The sequence below is a fragment of the Panthera pardus genome, unplaced genomic scaffold, assembly GCF_024362965.1.
Source record: "Panthera pardus isolate Hobbes unplaced genomic scaffold, ASM2436296v1 HiC_scaffold_15, whole genome shotgun sequence".
Taxonomy (NCBI): Eukaryota; Metazoa; Chordata; class Mammalia; order Carnivora; family Felidae; genus Panthera; species Panthera pardus.
In genome coordinates this window covers 488,364-508,304 of record NW_026526710.1, presented here as the reverse complement: position 1 = coordinate 508,304, position 19,941 = coordinate 488,364, and the positions used below count along the sequence as shown (strand labels likewise).

Sequence of the window (19,941 nt, the reverse complement as noted above, 5' to 3'; positions counted from 1 at the left end):
ACCTGGCCCTGTCAGCCCACCTCAGGACACCTGGGAAAGGCCATTTCAGCTCAACTCACCCACGGCGTCATCCCACCGCCTCTCCCCCAGACCCTCTCCTCATGGTCAGTCTAGGCTGCCGGTGAGCCCGTGCCACGCCTCACTTTCCCCTTCTGCCACGCTGCTCCCTCCCCACCCCCTCCGGGGGGCCCTCCCCAGTCAACGTCCCCCCCACCCAGGCTGAGGCTCCGAGTGGCCCCAGACCGGCAGCCAGCGTTGCCGGGTCCGTGGCAGAGACGCAGGCTCCCCGGCCCCGCGGAGGAGACCCTCAGCTGGACGCCAGCTCTGTCTCGGGTTCGTGACTCAGCCCGGGACCCCCGCAGGGGCCCGCCGAGGGGACAGCCTGGCACGGAGCGAATGTGACTACTGCAGTCAGTCTGGAGCGGAGGGCGGTGTCCACTGTGTTCTGGGGAGAATAACTTCCTGCCGTCAGCGCCACGGACTCGAGCTCTCGTCCCCAGACGCCGGGATTTGCGCCAGGAACCCATTTCAGTCCCACCGACACAGGAACGGCGAGGAGGGGGGCTCCGACAAAGACATCAGGGGCATCCCCCCATCTCTGGGCCCGGGCTGTGCGCCAGCCAACTCGGGAAAGGCACCGGCCACCCAGCCTGGAGAAGGACCGCCAAGCCCGCTCACCGACACCCTGAAGCACTGCCTCGCACCCACCTCACGGCCTTTCATCGGCACCGTCCGCGAGCTGTCAAGACAGCCGTGCCCGGCGGACGCCTTCCCTCCAGCTTCCTGAAAGATCACAGTCTGCTATTGCTCTGAAAGCAAAGCTTTTAGCCCTGGCATGCAGTAGGCACTCAATGGATGTCCTTGGATGAACATAATATTGTGCATCTGACACCGGGTGGGGAGGGCCCACCACGGGGCATCTGTTGGGCTGGAAAGGTGAGAGGCCCCTCGTGGCCATCCTTAGCCACCACGTGGCCCCCAGCCACGGAAGCCACAGATAGGCACCACGGCCTGTGCGGTCACTGGCCACCCGGAAGAGAGGGGGGACGCGCGGGGGGCTGGGGGTGCTAAGGCAGACTGCAAGAGGGTAAGAGAGGGAGAGACAGACCAGGGAGAAAACAGCCCTCTAGGTCTCCCAGAGACACTCGCGGTCCAGGGAGCAGAGGAGAGTCAAGAGAGACGGGAAGAGCTTCCAGGAGCAGCTGCCCCACGAGTGGAGAGGGAGACCCAGGCGGGCTCGGCGGGCCACACCTGCCCACGGGAGGCGGGGGGGGGGGGGGGGGGGGGCGGGGAGACGGGCCGTCCACCTGCTGCCCGGACCCAGCACAGCCTACACACACAGCCCCCACGGGCGATGCGGTCAGCGAGGTGCGGCTTCCACGGACCCAGCCACACACCACAACGTGGCAAATGGGACCGCCGGGCCCCCCTCGGGCTCCCGTGGCCGACGGTGCCAGGTCTGACCTCCTCACCTGTAAACTGGGGATCATCGAGTACCCCCCCACCCCGTAAGTCCCGGAGTTAAAACGCGTCCCACCCTCCGCACAGACCCCGGCCCGGCCTCTCTGTCATCAGCCCCGTGCGGTCAGCCACGGCGCTGGCCCATCACGCCACAAGTCCGGTCGGTGCCTGCGGATTCTGACAGGGCTCCCGTGTCTCACCAACCCCCCCAGCCTCTCCCTGACGAGGCTGAGACCACCTAAGTCTTCGTCCGAAACTGAAGGGACCCGGCAAGGTGGGGCAGGCCTGACTCGCTCCCCTCAAGAAATAAGTACACCCCCGATGGCTCGGCCCCCATCCGCCTGAGGAAGAAGCCGGGACAGGGGAGGCACCACCTCCTGGCCGCCGTGGCCCCGTCCCAGAGGCGTCTACGTTTCATCTGCTGGAAGGACCTGATGTCTGTCCTCCTGTGGCTGCCCAGGGAGGCGAGGGGGGCCGTCTCCGGGGCGGACAGGAGGGTTGGGAGACAGAAGTGTGGGCAAAGGGAAGGGGCTGCAGGGTGGGACCCGTGGCCCAGGGGCGGGCTGCATGCCGCTCAGACACAAGGATGGGGCGGCAGGGGGTCATCTGGGCGCCTTCTGCTCCCCAGCCCGCGGTTGGTCACCCTGCACGATCAGCCTCCGGCAGCCCCTCTTCCCTCCCGTCCGTTCCCTTCGTCCCATCATCAGCCCACGGGAGGCCACCGCCGCCTGCACCCGTCCCACGCAGACGTGCCCTCGCCTACTCCAGGCCGGGCTGCGGGGACCCCGCCTCCCCACTGGCAGATTTATCGGCAGGATCACGGGTCTTATAAAACCGAGGAGAAACAGGGGGGCCCGGGCCCCACCAGTAACTGCATCTCAGATTAACGAGAGGGGCCGAGGGAACTGCGTCTGCCGTTTATGTCACTGTCACGGGGCAAAGAAAAGACTTACGGCCCCAAAGCCAACGCTCGGGTTTGACCCATTTATTCCATATTTATGAACAGGGCCAGTGTGCCTGGCACAGAAGTCCTTCCAGGATCGGCATATAAATCTCCGTCCCCGGGAGGGCCCGGGCCACACTGGCACTCTAGCAGCCCCAGTGATCAGAGGGAGGGGAGAGCCACCGAGACGCGTCCCATCTCCCAGGAGACAGGGGCCTCCTGTCCTGCTTCCTTCCGCCCATTTGCAAGAGGCAGAGCGCGGAGGCATCCTGCCTCCATCCTGGGAGCCCCAGCCCGAGGCGTCAGCTTGAGCAGAAGCCAAACCTCACCACAGAAGTGGCGGAGACGCTACGGCCGTTCCCAGACAACACAGACAAAAAGAGGAAACAGACGTTTCTCCTCTGCTGGAAAACACTCCCGGGCTCCCGAGGGCCCCGGGCTCGCCTGCTCTGGCCTGTCCCAAGTAACACAGTCCCTTACCACCCGGCCTTACCATTCTCGAGTCCAGAGGTCTGACGCTCGAGGCTGAGGGCAGATTGAGAGCAAATACGATTCAGAGGGTGCTTATCGCGACGGGCACCGAGTGACGTATGAAACAGCTGAATCGCTGCTTCGCACACCTGAAACTAACCTAACCTGCACGCTACCTATTCCGGCGCTACGATTAAAAACTCAATTTCGAAAAAGGAGCAAATGTGAGTTGCCTGGCCTACACGGTGTTTTGTTGCTGTGTTTCAGTTTACTTATTTGAGAGAGAGAACACGCACAGCATGAACAGGGAAGGGGCAGGGAGACAGAGAGAGACAGAGAGAGAGGGAGGGAATCCCAAGCAGGCCCCTCGCTGTCAGCACAGAGCCCGACCTGAGGCTCAGTCCCACGAACCCTGGGGTCGTGACCTGAGCCGAAATCAAGAGTCAGGCGCTCAACTGACTGAGCCACCCAGGCGCCCCTTGGTGTTGCTTCTCATGCACCCTGAGAGTTAAAAATCAGGCAATTTCACATAAGTCCCGATTTTCGGCTTATCGTCAAAAATCGGCTCTCGGCAATACGAGGCCGTCTGGCCAAAGGTCAGCTGGAACAGACACGCGTGAGCTCCGCAAGTCGGCCACGGGCCTCGGCACTCCCTGTCGCCTCTTACGGACGCTGAGGTCAGGTGTGAGCCACCGTTCGCCATCACGTTCATGCTCCTGTTTTCCATAGAGAAGAGAAACGTCTCTACTCACTCAGCAAACATGAGATACGGGGTCCCGTGACCTTTCCCCAGTCCTTCATTCATTTAAGACCCTGGAAGGTGCTGCTGGGGCGCCTGGGTGGCTCAGTCAGTTTAGCATCCAGCTTTGGCCCCGGGTCATGATCTCACGGTTCGTGAGTTCGAGCCTCGCGTCAGGCTCCAAGCTGACAGTGCAGAACCTGCTTGGGCTTCTCTCTCTCTTCCTGTCTCTGCTCCTCCCCCACCCTCTCTCTCTCAAAATAAATAAACCGTAAAATAAAATAAAATAGACCCTGGAAGGTGCTAAGACACCTGTTTCAAAGACTCTGAGGGCGCTGTGCTCACTCATACCCCTGTGCCTTTGCACCTGCTGCTCTCTCTGCCCAGGACACCCTCACCTCTGTCCCTGTTCAGCCGAGGGGCCGCTCCTTACCCTCACTTTTGAGGGCCTCTGCTGTATGGGAGCTCACAGGCACAGGGCCAGCACGTGGCGTCAGAACCACGTACGTGCGCTGGTCCCCACAACGGCAAGGAGGTCCCGGTGCCCAGCACGAACACCACAAAGTCAAAGGCGTGGCGGCCAGGACCAGAGATGCGGGACACGGGCACCCCCAGCCCTCTAGGGCTTGTCCGGGGATACCCCCTCCTAGATCACCCTCCCTCGGAGTCAGAACCCTCTCTCCTCTAGGGCCCCCCGCCGCACCACCAGGAAGGGTTTCACGAGCCCACCCATGGTGCCCCCACCAAGGCAGCGGCACGAGCGAGGGCACTGTGTATCAGGTGCTCAGCAAACACCCCAAAGCAGGACTTACTTGTTTTAATCTTTTTAATGTTTATTTATGAGAACGAGAGAAGGAGAGAGAGAGAGAGAGAGAGACAACATGAGCAGGTAAGGGGCGGAGAGAGAGGGAGACACAGAATCCGAAGCAGGCTCCAGGCTCCGAGCCGTCAGCACAGAGCCCGACGCGGGGCTCGAAGTCACAGACCGTGAGATCATGACCTGAGCCGAAGTTGGACGCTTAACCGCCTGAGCCGCCCAGGTGCCCCGAAGTAGAACTTATTTTTAAATAAATAAACCTTAATTATTTTTACGTAAACCTACAGGCCTCTATTTTGCCCCAGTCTTCACCGCTGTGCCCCTCCGGCCTCAGCACATTCGTGCCCCCTGCCTGGAATTTATGCGAGTTTGAGCCTCTCGGTCTAGAAAATTCCCGACGGCACTTCAGTTTCTCTTTGCAGTGAAACGGCTCCAGGCCAGCAAGCCTTGGTTTTCCGCATCTGTTAGATGGGCAAGCCGGCCGGGCAGCTGTGGCCACACAACACTGAAGGCAAAGCCCGTCCTCGGACCGAACGTCGCCACGCTTCAACGACCCAGCCGGTGAGAACCAAAGCTCGGGCCCGAGTGTGGCGGGGGGAGGGGGGAGGGGGGCACTTAGTCTAACGACAAACTCGCTCCCCGGATCCCGTGTGGCTTGGCCAACAGGAAAGTGGGTCCGTGCCGCCGAAGCATACTTCCCAGAAGGCAAGAGAGGAGGAAAGGGACGTGGGCCGGGAACCCGTCTGGGGGACCCCTGACCGCAAAGTGGGGGTGTCGCAGAGGGCACCGGGCCCCCACTGCCGATGGCTGAGCGCGATGACTCAGGACCCTGTCCTGGGCGGCCCGGGGAAGGGAAGACGCCGCGTCAGGGAGCACCCGCTGGAGAGAGAGCTTCCGGACCCTCTCGTCCCAGCCCCCACTACTCCCGGGCGCCCCAGGCCAGAGGCCCCAGGAGGGCGACGGCTCCGCCTGCTCCCGGCTGCACCCAACGGCCACACCCCCGAGGGCCTCCGCACGCACGTCCGGCCTGGAGCCCTCCTAGGGCAGCGCCAGCCGACCTCCTCCCGGAGCCACGTGCTCCCAGCACCTGCCCTCGGCTGACTGTCGACGGCCCAGCCGTGAAACAAATCCGTGCCGTCCCTCCGTTTCCCACACGATCACCTCGGAGCCCCCTTTCATACTGACCCCCACTGCCTGACCCCCTACGGACCCCCACCGTCTTCACCATTATTTGCTGAACACGCCTTCAAACCAACTCCTCGTCTCCCTAACCCAGAGGTATTTTCCGTACCGGACCAGGCGGTACGGATCGTAGGCCTTGCGGTTTCTGTCGGGACTGCTCCCCTCTGCTGCTGCTAACAGGCGAGCTGCCACGGTAACAGGGAAACGGGCGGACGTGGCTGCGTGTCGATAAAACTTTACTCACAGAGAGAGGTGGTGGGCCGGACTTAGCCTGCAAGCCATAGCTTGCCAAAGCGTGCTTTAAGGTAAATGGTCCTTCGGTCTCCTCCCAAGCAGTCACGTCTCACAGACTGGCTGCCTTTTGCTTTCAGGGACGCAGAACGGTAAATCGTAATCGGTTTTTAAACGTGCTGTGTGTGAACCGGCCCGAGTCACCCGGAGAACCCCGTCCTTGCTCTAGGGACATGGCCCTTTTCAGCACGGGGATCACGATTCACCAAGCCAGGAGTTCGAGAATTTTCCAGGCTAGGAAAGGGAAGCGGTCTTTCTCCTGGCGCACCTCTCTGCCGCTGGGGCGGGCCGAACACCCCCAGACAGGGTCTCCCGGCCGCCCCCGAGGGGGCCCGAGCCCGCCGCGCAGCAGCCCGCGCGCCGACGGTCACACGCCACCCCCCCTCCCTCCCGCCAACGGCCACAGGGCACGCCGGGAACCAGCCCCCAGAGCCGAGCCCTCCCGCCTCTCACCTGGCTCTTGCCGCGGCGTCGGTAGCTCCTCCTCACCAGGCTCTTGTAGTTCTCGTTCTTCTTGGTCAGGTAGTAATAAAGCACACACTCGGCCACGGTCTGCGGGACACAGAGGGAACAGGCGGCCAGGAGCCAGAGGCCCGGGTTCAAATCCTGCCTCTTCCGCATCCGGCCGCTCACCTCACCTTCTCGGCGGTGTGAAGGGGATGCTGAGCGCGTGTCTGAGAGAGCGGCCGCGAGGACAGAGCCCTCAGGACGGCGCCCGGCACACGGTACACACTGCGGGCGTGTCACCCGGCCCGCCGACCCCCGCCGTCGAGGACGGCGACAACGAGGGCTCGCCTGCCTCCCCAGGCCCTCCGACTCCCAGCTGCATAAACTCAAAGTGTGCCCGAGTCGGGCCTGGGTCTCCCTTCTCTCAGCCCAGCCCCTTCTTCCCCAACCCCCGGGGCCCCGAGTGCCCTGTGCTGAGCCCCGTGACCCAGCCGGACTGTAACGTCCCCAAGCGACCCTTCGCCTCTTGGGACGTTTATGAGTGTCTCTGCCTTGGTCTTTTCCACACCACCCTGGGTCTGAACCCTGGAGCCACCTGCTGATTAAGCGACTGGCCCGCCCCGAACCCCACCACCTCTTGCCCAAATGGGACCCGTAAGACAACATCCTCAGCGCAAACAGAATCAGCACGGCCGTGCCTGCCCCCTGTGACCACAGGCCACTCCAGGTGACAGCTGGCTGACGCTGGCAGCCGTGACGGACAGGACGTCAGATGTCGCCGTGGTGCTCAGAGCGGGAGCCAAGACTGGGAGCCTCTGGAGGCCGTTCCGTGAGGTGAGGGCCGCTGGGTGCGGAGGCAGGCTGGGCCTCAAGCCCCGGGGCCTCTGCCCCCTCCCAGAATACACGTGGGCAGAGGCTACTGCCCTGGTAAACCTGGCCCGCCAACGGGGGCCCGCGCGAGCGTGGAGAAAACCACTGAATCATCGGACGCCAGTATTTGCAAGTCGGGCGACGGGGGTGCCCGACGTGCCCTTGAACGGTTCGGGGGCACGCCTTCCGTGCCGGACGACAGGGAGCCGGCCCTAAGCAGCAGCTGCCCCCGCAGACGGGCACAGGCTGGCCGGCCCACCGAGCCCCCGGCCGGCCATCGGCCTCGCTCAGAACACGCCTCTCCCCAAAGGCACGAAGCACAGTTGGCGATCCCTGCTTCAGACCCTTCTGGAAGCTCTACTGAAGTCCCGTCCTGAGCTGCCTCTCAGTCAAAATACACCCTAAGGTCTACTCTCCGGTGTAGAGACTCTGATTCCCCGGTTCCCAAGCAATTCTGTTCAATGACAGGCTTCTGAAACCCTCACCTCCATCCCTGAGGAGCCCTGACCTAGAGCCCCCCGGACTGTCCACACCCCCAGCACAGAGCCGTCACGAACTCAGAGGAAGGCTATTTACAGGGCTTGCTTCCCCACACGCGTTTTTCAGGCACAGAGAGATTTCATCTCCCCGCGTTGCCTCGTCTGCCTCCTCCTATGGCTATCAGCTCATTAAGGGCAGACACTGGGAACAACTGTTCAACTTTAAAATAGCTGCGTGGCTCCTGCCCAGACGGCCCTCCCTCGACTGAAAAGCATGAGGCCTCCAGCAGCTGGGCATGTCGTAGGGCTGGGCGTGGGCAGGTGCCCCCGCCTCTGAAGAACCTGATTCAAGGGAGTGCGGCGTAAAAGCCCCCCGGGGACAGCAGCCCCAGAAGTCAGCCTTGCTGGACGCCCTTCCCGCTCCGCCCGACGGCACAGGGTCTCATCCGGACCCCGCCCAGCTTCTCCGGGCTCTGCCCAGCCCAACGAAGGGTGCAGAGTGGCAGCCGGGAGTGAAAAGGGGCCCTGCCTTGGGCTGGCTTTGGGGGCGAACTCGGGTTTGAGCAGCAGCTCTACGGGAATGTTCGTCCCGGCGGGATGAGGACTTACTGGCCACACGCCTGGCTGGCATCCGGGGTGTCGGAAAGCACAGAGTGGCCCTCGGAGGGCCCAACCCCCTGGAAGAACGCCACCCTCGCCTATAAAGCCGTAACTGGGGCGCCAGGCACAGCATGGCTCCCAGAACCTGTGCCCAATCTGCAGGGACGCTCGCTGCCACGTCCGAGGCGCTGGCCGGGGAGGCCGGTGTGCACAGCTCCCCCGGGTTTCTGGGCCTGGTGCTCCGCCTCCTGGGCCAGCAGGGGCGGGGCCTGCGGCTGCTTCTCAGAGGAGGGAGCAGGAGGAGTGAGGGGGGAAGGAGGGGAGGAGGGACAGACAGAGCAAGGGGCAAGCTCTGCGGGCAGGGAGGGAGGGCCCTGGGCGCCAGGGCAAGGGGCCGCCCACCGGAGCGGACCCCGGAGAGGCGCGGAGCGGGCAGGGCAGCCGGGCCGGCGTCTGGGCGTGGGGGCAGCGACTCACCTTCCTCTCCAGGAACGATGCGATCAGGCCGAAGTTCTTGGGGTGCTGCATGAACCTGCGGAAGGAGAAGGGCGGGCGTGAGGCCCGGCCGCGGGGGGCTTCCCGGCTGGGTGGGCGCCGAGCACACGGGCGCCTGCCATCTCCGAGGGCCCGGCTGGGCGGGCGACGCCCCACTCGAAGCAATTAAGCCCAGGGGGGTGTGGGAAGGGCGGGCGGGCGAGGGTGAGAGAGGGCGTTCCTTGGAGTGAGTCACTGGTTTTAGCGCCTTTGAAAATATATTTGTTTGTCCTGCTGGAGGCGGCTTCCAGGAAAAACGAGGACACTGCACGCAGCTCTTTGGTGGGGTTCCCCCCCTTGTAAAAAATGCCTTTGTTTCTATCTCCGGCCGGGTCTGGGAAGCTGGGCCTCGCCCGGCCCACGCGGGCCCCCGCAGCCAGGCCACAGGTCAGGCCGAGAACCGCCAGCCTCCCCGGGAGAGCGGGGAGCTGGGGCTCTGCGTGCCTGCGGGGAGGCGGCAAGAAAGGGCTCACGCCGGAGGGGGTGCGGGGTGCTGGCACCCCACCAACGGGCTTCCCGCGAAGCCGGCAGAATTACTGGGAAAGACTCGGCAAGGCTGAAATGTCAGGGCCACGGGAGCAGGCGGGCAGCGGGGGCGGAGATGTGGGTCACGGCCGCGGGGGCCCCAGGGATGCTGGGTGGGGTCCCTGGCCCCGGCCCAGCCTCGGCCTGCCGGTCCCCACAATGCACCACTAGCCACGCAGCCTCCTCCGGGGAGAGAAGGAGCCACTGGCGAGGCGGGGGCCCCGGGTCCCACGAGGGAGCCCGGGCCAGCGCCCGGTGCTCTCCCGCCAGGCCCTCCAGATGGCTGGGCGGGAGGCCAGCGGGCCCCTCCCCTGCTCCCCAACCAGACACCGGAGAATCCGGAACGGCCTCTTCTCTCTTCCAGGAGGAAGCCAAGAGTCAGAGTGGCAGCCTTCCCCGCCTGGGATCCTGCCTCAGGCAGCTTGCAAAGCTGGAGCCAGCCTAACGCCCTTCTTTTCCAGACAGAGTCCCCTTCCCCTCCCTCTCCCTGCCCCAGTGACATTTCCTTCCCACCTAGATCCCTTCCTCGGAGTTTCCCCGAGGAGAGACGGAGTCCCAGGAGATCAGGTGTCAATCCTGGGAACCCCCTAGCTCACCTCTCCCACCGCCCTCCAACCTGCACCTGTATCCATATCTTCGGCCAACGATTACCGAGAACTTCCTGCACACCGGGCACCTCTCGGCAGCTAAACAAGGGAAGCACCGTTGCTATACCCACTTTGCAGATGTGGAAACTGAGGCTCAGAGAAGCGGCGCGGCTGCTGGGGGTGACAAAGCCTGTCAGCGGTGGGGCTCTAGGCCACTGCGCGTGACTTCCGGAGGCCCGAGAGCCATCAGTCCTGCACTGACAACCTTGACCGAGACCACTCTCCCGGAAGGACACGTGGCACCGAGCGGAGGCTCAGCAGACAGCAGCCCAGCCCGGGTGCCCCACTCTTCTGAATTAACAATGAAATCATTAGGTGAGACGAGCAAACGTGAACTCTCCAGAAAGAATGAAACACAGAAAACACCCCAGAAGCACCTCTCTTTTGTTTGTCTGTTCGTTTTAAAGAAAGCGTAAATAAATAAACACATCAAAGGTGCAGGGGGAATTTAAACACCTAACGTGGCGGTAAGTGCTAACATCCGTGCCTGTGGTCCGTCACTGGTTTAAAATGAGACGACAGGGTACCCGCGGGACCTGACTGTGGCACGACCACATCTGTGGTTGTGAGGACTTAGAAACGAGCCACCGAGGCACGGCGTTTTCTGCCTCTTAGCACTCAACCCCAAAAGCCCCTGGGCCCTGCTCCTCGCGGTGCTGAGGCTGTGCTAGGCACTCGGGCCCTCCTTCAACCGTCTCCCTAGTTTCACGGATGTTTTAGAATTTCCATCATCAAAAGCTAGTCCAGAAAATACAGTCTCCCGCCACGACCCTCATCAGTCGCTCCTCCTGCACCTCCCCGTTCTGGTGCGGCCACATCACCCCTGCGTTGCCCACCACCCAGAATCATCCCTGCCCCAGGGCCCCCCCAGGCACTTTGGGCCACCTGACCCCGCAAAGGGCAGAGACAGCCCCAGGCCCCGGCCGGCCCCACGGCAGGTGGCTGCAGAACGTGGTCGCGTCCCCTGGCCACGAGGCCTTCTCCGGAGGCAGAATCTGTTTCCGACACCCCCTTCTGGCCAAGCGTGGAGCCCTCCGCCCGTGCCTGAGTTTCCCGCCCGCTCAGCTCACGGGGCTCTCTGCCCGGCACGTGGGTCCACGGGTCCATGGGATACAACTTCTGAGTTTAGTGGAGGGGATGAGGATTTTATCCACCTACCAGCTCCTCACCTGTCTCCCCCGAACACTCGGGTCGTTCTGTTCTTTTCGTTTTAGAAACCCCAGGCCTCATCTGTTGGCATTCAACTCCTGCCTCTGCTCTCCAAAGCTCTCCGGCTCCCTGGCCCCCTCCCGCTCCCCAACGAGCCTCTTCACCGCAGCTGAGCCCTTGCCCTGGAGCTGGGGGAGTCTGAGTCCCTCTGTCCACCTTCCGTCCTCCACCGTTTGTGAGCTGTGTGGCCCTCCTTAAGTGTCTTCCCCTCTCTGAGCCTCTGTTTCCTAACCTGTGTAATGACGATGGCTTGATGATGCTCTTATGAGGCATAAAAGGGACAAACACACAAAACCCCTGAAAACACATCTGCACGGTGTCTGGGAAGGAACACGTGCTCAACGAACAGCCGCTTTCAAAATGACACCAAAGGGCCATCGGCCAGCCACACACCCCTACCCTCCGGCCCAACCTCCGAGATCCTCTGGCCTCGTCCTCCCCACCCACAGAGCCCAGTTTCACATAAGGCTGCCCTGGACACTTTGTACCGGGCTGAACAGCGTCCCCCGAATTTCACGTCCACCCAGACCCTCCCAATGTGACCAGATTTGGAAAGGAGTTCTCTAAGGAAGCAACCAGTTAAGACGGGTCACACGGGAGTAGGGTGGGCCCTGTATCCGACACGGCCGGGGTCTTTACAGAAAAGGCAGACACAGACAGACACACGGGAAAGACCACGTGAAGACAGAGGCAGAGAGGGAGCGACGTGCGCACAAGCCACGGGAGGAGGAAGGTGGCCGGGAGCCCCCGAGGCCGGGGGAGGGGCAGGGGGCCCCCTCCCTCAGAGCCTCCGGGAGGAACCGACCCTGATCAAGGACGCCTTGATCTGGGACTTGTGGCCCCCGGCGCTGGAGTGGGGACAAACTTCCTGTTGCCGCCAGCTATCCGGCCCGTGGTCCCTTGTCACAGCGGCCCCAGGGAGCCCGTCCACGCCTCACCAGGTAGCGCTTCCCGGGACAGGAGAGGGAGGAGGGGTCCGCGGAGGCCCACGGCCGGCCAGGGGCCACTCACTTCTCCCGGAAGGTCTCCTTCTCCTGCTCGCTCCACATGTTCATGACCTGGCGGTCCTTGTACACCTTCATGGGGTCGTCCATGAGCCCGTTCATGTTGATGAACTTGATGCGCTGCTGGTCAGCGTCGTAGAGCATCGGCGGGATCACGGCCAGCTGGCGCATCTGCTTCTCCAGGTTCTGGAGGGAGGACAGGGCAGGGGGGCCCGGCTCAGAGGGCTCCAGGGGGGCGGCCCGGGGACAGGGCGGGGGAGGGGCGGGAGGGGCCCTGCCAGCGAGGGGGGCCCGGGGGGGGGGGGCCGGGGGGGGGGGAGCCCAGGGGGGGAGGGGGGGCCCAGGTGAAGGTGCCAGCGTCCCCAACAAGGGCGGGGGAAGGTGGAGCCAGAGACAGAGGGAAGGATGAGTTAAAAATAATAACACGCCATGCCGGCGGAGGGAGAATTTAAAGGCAGCCCGGACAGGTTTATGGTGGACGGGGCTGTAAATTAAACGCGGAGCACAGCAGCCGCCTTATCTGCAGCGAGAGGGGGGCAATGAATCTTCTCTTTGGAAATGCAACTGCCGTAAAACACGACAGGAAAGATGTTCAGCCAGCTGGGCCAAACCAGCTCAGGAGACGGGCCTGGCCATCCAGGCTCCGAGGGCACACGGGACAGGGAGAGGGGCCGGGGGGGGGGGGGGGGGGGGCACGGACCCACCCCCTGCCCGCCACCCTCCCCAGCCCTGGCATCGGCTTGGGATCCAGCCCGCCAGCCCCGTGCGGGCAGGAGTCGGGCGGGCTCGCTCATGACGCATCGGGATGGCTGTTAAGAGGCTCCGAGCCACCACTCGGCTGGGCTCATTTCCCCAAATCTCTGCAGCCAGCCCATTACCGGCGATTAATTACCCATCTGAGGAGGCAGGCGAGGGCCCAGCACGGCCAAGGTCAGCGAGTTCAAAGGACCCGCTGCCCGGCATCCCACAGCCAACCTCTCCTTCAACATCTGGAATCGCAGCAGGGGCACACAGCCCTGCACCCGGCCCAGGAGGACCCCTCCCCGCCCCCCCCGGAGGCACTTGGCACAGCCCTCCAGAACTACCATCTCGCCCGTCGTCCTCCCAGAGGGGCACGGATGGAGGACCACGGCATGGTCACTGCACACCGTGACTGTGGAAAGCTTCCCGAAGGATAGGGCGTCTCTCCTCCCACCTGGCCCCCTCCTTCCGGCCCTCCCAGGGAGTCTCTGCCCTGAATTCCCCCTCTGACCACCCACCCCAAAGGCCACCCCCTCAACAGCCTCAGGAGGCCGGTGGCCAGGACCTGGGGAAGCAGGCCTCTGGGCTGGGGGCTGGGGACGGGAACACTGCATCAAACTGCGATGCCCCTCGCCCTTGGCCTTCAGGCGGGAAACACCGGGGAGAGGGCCCCCCGCCCTCCTCTTGCTTCCGGGGCAAAGTGAACCCAGGTCCGCACCCCTGCGGGATGTGCACGTGGCCACAGATAGCATCCGCGGGACGGGAGCCACAGCAAGCCCGCAGGCGTGACTGTGGACAAAGGCTCTCCGAGTTCTGCTTTCTGAGGACCGAATGGCGTCCGCAATAGGGACGTACCATGTGAAGGCACTTTGGTCATTTTTTCTTTAAGTTTTATTTATTTACTTAGAGACAGAGAGAAAGAGCAGGGGCAGGGGAGAGGCAGAGAGAGGGGGGAGGGCAGCGCGAAGCCCCCCGACACAGGGGCTCAAACTCTCAAACCGTGAGACCACGACCCGAGCCGAAGTTGGACGCTCCACCGAATGAGCCGCTCCGGAGCCCCGCCCCCGCCCGCCACGTGAAGTTTTAAAAGGAAGGTCTCTCTTCGTGTCCAGACAGTCTGAATTACCCGCATCAGAATCACATGGGTAACCTGGTAAAAGCTCAGAGTCCTGGGCTCCACCCCAGATCAGCTAAGTCAGAGCCTCCGGGGGTAGGGCCTAGAGATCTCCAGTTTATACGGGGCGCCTGTCCCCCAGGACTCCTAAGTCTATGGCACAGGAGAATCGGCAGCCAGGGCAGAGCTGCCCAGAAGCCACCTGCCCCGTCCAGCGTGGGAGCGACCAACCCACGGAGCTGCCTGGCCCCGAACGTGTGGCGCATGTGACCAAGGAACCGAAGGTTCGCTTCTATTTCCTTTCAGTTAACGTCGATGTAAATCGCCACGTGCCGCTGGGGGCTGCCACAACGAACCGCAGCCACACTCCCCTCCTTCCACGAGACTCCCTCGTGTCCACCGTGTTGTTCGGAACAAGCAGGGTGGGGGCCTGGCACGTTAGAAGCTTGGCCCCCAAGACCCGGAAGGGACCAGGTGGCTACCAACAACACTTCCCCAGGGCAAATGCCTCGTCTCCCTGCTTCCTGACCATCTCTGGGCCCCCAGACCACGGCCGGGGTCACCCAGGCTGAGTTCGGGATGTCCAGCCCCCCTCTTCCCCCCAGGGAACAAGGAGAGCGTGCTCACGCTGGCAGGGCTGGGGGTCCGGCCTGGTGCACGGTCAGCGTGCTGGGAACTGTCCACCCGCCCCCAGTCTGGGCACCGAGAGGCTGGCCTAGAAACCACAGTCTTCAGGCACCCCTGCCTCTGGCTTCCGGTTGGGCTCAGCCAGTGGGAGGCACCGGGAGGCGCGAGAGGCAGGGGTACTCGTCCCCCAGCCCCCCTCCGCTGTGGCCCTCCCGGCCACGTCCTGCCAGATGGCCACAGCCCAGCGACACGCCTTTCTCGGCTCGACCTTCAGGCAGGAGGCAGGCGATGGACGGCCACTCCCGCCGGGCCTCAATGCCCTGCGCCGGTTCTGCCCACGCTTCAGGGACAAGCCCCTCGATTTCAGCCACTGGGTGAGCTCTGCTTCCTGCCAGGACGCTCCCACGCGTGGGGGTTGGGGGAGTGAAGCTGAGGCCAGGGTCACGGCCACGCTCTTACCTCCTGCTCAGAGAGGCCATCGATGATCTCGGACACCTCGTGCTCGCTGCGGGCGGCCGACATGGAAAGCCCGCTGCCCCGCTGGCCCACCCTGCTGGAGACCAAAGGGACACCCTCAGGACCAGGCCGGCGGCAGCGGGGGCCCGGCTGGCACCACGGCGCGGACCGAGCCCACAACTTCCCCAGGCGCAGGGCAGAGTGTAGGCGGCAGGGAGGGAGGCGGAAAGGGGCCAGGCCTCCCATGCCCACAGGGACCGCCCCAGGCTGGGGGCGCTCGGACCCAGGAATACCCGAGGCGCTCGGTCCCGCCCTCTCCTCAGATGCCCCCGAAGCCCAGCCCACAGATCCACGTGTGTGGATCTTTGCCCCAGTTCCCTCCCTGGTCACACCCGGCTCTCAGGCCTGGGGGGAGGCACCGGTGAGACGTGGACACGAGCGTCCAGGAGGCCCGGAAGGGGCACTGTCACTGGCCGCTGCCCGTCACCTCTCTGCGTAACAGCAAAAGCACAGCCACACGCCCCCAGGCAGCCTACTGTGCGCCGGGCCCTCCCTCCCACGCAGCCCTCCCGACCACCAGGGGAGACGGGCAAGCACCCTGATCTGGCCGCAAAGCCAGGCGGGGGGTCCCCTGGCCTTCGATCCACACCCAGCCTCTCAGGCTCTGCTGCCCTCAGGGGCCACGCGGCCCACGTGAAGGAACCCAGCTGGGTGGTACCAGCCCGTGGCACGCAGGAAGGACAGCTTGCCCCGCCAAAACGTGTCTCAGTTTCTAATCAGCACAAGGCCAAGCACGCTCCGAGCCACGCATCCGGGGGCCCGATACGGCCCCTGCATCACCGGTTTGAGCCCTTGCTGCGCTCGCTGTTTCACACCAGCCCGGGCTCTTCCTGACCCAGGCCCCTGAGGTATCTTGAAGGAACGGAGGCGGAGGGCGGGGTGGGGGAAGGAGGGTCGGGCTCAGCCCGGGCTCACCTCTGCATGCGCTCCTGCAGCTCGCGCTGCTTGCGAATCTCGGGGAACTGCTTCTCGTAGTACTCGCGCACCTTGCTCTCCTTGGCCCGCCGCCGGGGGTTGCTCTCGATGCGCTCCACCTTCTTCTCCCAGGCCTCCATGAGCTGGTCATAGCGCTGGCAGAACTTCTGCTCCTGGGGGAGCACAGCGCGGGGAGCACCGCTTAGCTCCCCAGCTTAGCGGCTGGTCCTCCCCTAGGCGCCAGGCCCCGGCTCCCGGCTCCGTGGCCCCCGCCGGCGCTGCACGCGGGCACGCACGCTCACACGGGCACACGGAGACAGGCTGAGATGCAGACACACACACAGTCACGCGCGGGAGCACGCGAAGACCCGGGCAGTCCCGGGCCCCAAGAAAACGCACAGGCTTCCCTGAGCACCTGGCTGCCTCTTTCCCTGGGGGACGGGCCACCGGCCTGGCCTCCTTCTAGAAATGCCTCGTCCGATGCGAAAGCCACCAGCTACAAGCGGCTAACTTCAAATCACATTACGTAGCACTTAAAATTCCGGCCCCGGTCCCCCAGACACGTTCGTCACGTGGCAAAGGGCTACAGCACTCGCAGGGACCACTCCCACCACGGAAGGAAGTTACGTGGCACCGTGAGGCTCTGGGGGTGTCTGTCAGGTTTGGGGCGGCCCCTAGAAAGCATCCCCTTTCTGGAAAGTTCCCCATTCCCTGGCCTCAAGCTCAGCCGTGGTCCCGGGTACAGGGAGTCATCGTGAAAGTCCCGAGCAGCATCCACGGAGGGGCCTCCGCCGTCTCTCCCAGACAAGGAAGTCCCTCTCTGCGTCTACCCACAGTGCCGCTCGCCGCGTGTCCTCAGAGAAAAGACCCCCGCCCAGGCAGGAGCATAGCTGCCCGGCTTCCACATCTCCAAGGTGACCTGGGTCTCGAGCAGGGGGGCAGAGATAAGCCACCCGTAAGACCCCAACCTCCCGGTCTCTAACAGCTGTGCGGGACAGATGGCACGGTCCAGGAGTCTCGCCTGAACGCCCTCTCGATGCCTCCCTCGTCCTCGTGACCGGACACCTCGCCCCACCCCGTATTCCAGCCCGACTCAGGCAACCCGCGACCTTGGTCTTTGGCAGACCCGGCAGCGCGGGAGCCCCCGGGCGGTGGTCAGGCGGGCTTCTAGGGGGGAGAGCCTGCCCCCCCGCCCCGCTCCCGGGACCCCACGACCGCGCTGGAGAGGAGGCCTAGGTTCTGGCGGCAGACGACGGCCACGCTTCTTGGGGCGCTGTGGTGCGGAGAGCCCCCGCGGGACACGGAGAGCCACGCCTCCCGCCAGAGAGCCTGTCCTCAGTCTGACGGAGCGGGAGGAGGCGCCACGGAGACCCAGCCAGCAGAGAAAGACCACGCAGTTACCGGGAAAGACGGGCAGGGTCTGGGCCCGCTCACAGGGGGGCCTCGGGACCGTGCCCCGTGTGGGAGACGGCAGCACCTCCGACCCCGGGGACGCGACCGCTGCGTGGGGCCCCCGCCGCCCAGAGCAGGAAGCAAACTCGCCCCACGCTCGGGCTCAGGCTCACGGCGGAGAGGCCGGGGCAGAGCCGGGCACAAGCCTCCGCGGAGGCCCGGGGGCAGGGCCGCCTGGGATCCCGGCAGGAGCACCAGACGGTTACTGATGACGCCCAACGCCCCCGCCTTCCTCTTGCCGCGGGTGCACTCGGTGTCATGCCCAAGAACCCGCTGGCAAACCCGAGGTCACCGAGAGGCCCCGCCGTGTTTTTCCGGACAAATCTACGGTTTTGGCTCTTGCACGGGGGGGCCTTCAACGGACTGCGAATTAGCCTTTTTCCGTCGGGGCTGGGAGTGGGGTCCAGCCCCACCGTGTGTGAAGAGCCCACCCCCTCTCGCTGACTGCATCTGGCCTCCCGTCAAAAACCACCTGCCCACGGGCGTGAGGCCTTCTTCCCTCCTGCTCCACTGCTCTCCGGGTCTGTCCTTGTGCCACGACCACACTGCTCTGATTGCTGTAACTTTGTGATGCGTTTTGAAACCCGAGGTGACTCCCGCGGTTGTTCCCGGACGTGCTTTTTCAGGATCGTTCCGGCTCTTCGAGGCCCCGGTGGTCCCACGCGGGTCTCGTTCTGAGCACCCACCGCCCGCCATGCGCCACCCTGATGAGCACGCTGTGCGAAGCCTGTCGCTCAAGGGCCCGAGGAGGTGGGTGTTAATATCTTCACCGAACAGAGGAGTAAACTGAGGCCAGAAGCGGAGTGCTTTGCCCCAGATGATCAGCGGGGCCAAGTTTGAGACCCTCCTGACCTGCCAGGCGGGACCTGATGAGAAACGGGGTTCCCTGACAACCGGGGAACCCAGGCTTCGGCCACGGGACGGGGAAAGGAGGGTGCCGTCGGAGAAGGGCAGCTGGAGCCCGCTGCCCAGGGCAGCCGTGTTCCTCCGACCTCGGGGAGGGCACATCCTCGCACAGGGCCCCCGCAGGGCTCATGCTCTCCACACTGGCTGTGCTGAGCGCCGGGGCTCCCGCCCTCCCCGCCTCATGTTGGTGAGGGTTGAGGGTGACGACCGACAGCTGTCCCCCCACCCGACCCCGTCCTGCTCAGCCTCGGGCCGCGTAAGCAAGTCACGGATGCGGGGCGGCTCCAGGAAAAGCCCAGACTCAGAAAACGGGGAACTCAGAGGTGCAGGGACGTGGGAGAGGTGAGCAAACCTTCAGCCACGTAAATGACAAGGAGAGTGGGGGACAAGTCGGGGGAAAGCGGAAAGGCAGACTGTGCGGAAAACAGGCCGGTGCCCTCTGTGGTGGCTGAAAGGTGACCCCCAGAATCTACACATAACTTGACCTTATTAAAAAAGGAACCCGAGACAAGGTCATCCCAGGTTAGGGAGAGCTCTAAATCACATAATCGGGTGTCCATGTGAGAGAAGGAAAGGAGACATGACCCTGCGGAAACAGAGGCAGAGACCGTAGGGACCTGGGCCCCCGAGGCTGGGAGAGGCAGCTGGGATCCCCCCTAGAGCCCCCGGCCGGAACACGGTTCTGCCCACACCGTGACTTCGGACTCCTGGCCTCCGGAGCTGGGGGAGCACGCCGTTCCGTTGTCTTCGGCTGCCTATCTGTGGGAGTCTGTTACAGCAGCCTGAGGACACAGGGCTCCCTCCACGCTGGGCCCACCTCCTGCCTGACCCATCCCGCACGGCCACCACACTGTCACACGCGCCCCCTTCGCCAGGAGCCACAAGCACGCACCTCGATCCTCCCTGCACCCCACCCCATTTCACAGAGCAGGAGGGGCGAGGCTCAGGGCCAGACCCCGCTCCCCAGATACAAGGCAGGCCCCGGTGGATGGGCTCGAACTCGGGGCCCTGTGCTGACAGCACAGCCTCACCGCCACCCCACCCACTGGTCGGGCCTCCCACGGGGTCGCACTCAGCGTCCCAGGGAAGGGCAGCGTGGGCAGCTGACTCGTGGTCCTTGGAACCTCTAAGGAGTGGGGGCTCCGTGATCTGAGGGGGGCCGGCTCATGGTGGGGGCGGGGCGTGCAGGTCAGAGGTCTGGGGGAGCCATCTGGACCAAACCCCTCTGCGTCCCTGCTGAAAACAATGCATCAGGGGCTCTGGGCTCCTTACAGAAGAACAGGAATGGGGGCGGGGGGGGGGGGGGGCGGGGGGGGAAGGGAGGCGCGGGGCGCCCAGGCAACTCAGTCTATTAAGCGTCCAACTCTTGATTTCAGCTCAGGTCATGATCTCAGGATTCGTGGGATCGAGCCCTGCGTCAGGCTCCTCTCTTGATAACGTGGAGCCTGCCT

General features: G+C 64.2%; 1 protein-coding gene across 1 annotated transcript in view; it reads right to left on the bottom strand.

The window, feature by feature from the left end:
- Positions 1 to 19,941, bottom strand: part of NCOR2 (nuclear receptor corepressor 2) — a 212,555-nt gene that overhangs the window by 78,085 nt on the left and 114,529 nt on the right. Inside the window, 5 exon segments of the mRNA XM_053901929.1 lie at positions 6,359 to 6,456; positions 8,778 to 8,832; positions 12,227 to 12,405; positions 15,161 to 15,254; positions 16,133 to 16,305. Coding sequence (XP_053757904.1) covers positions 6,359 to 6,456; positions 8,778 to 8,832; positions 12,227 to 12,405; positions 15,161 to 15,254; positions 16,133 to 16,305 — 599 coding nt within the window.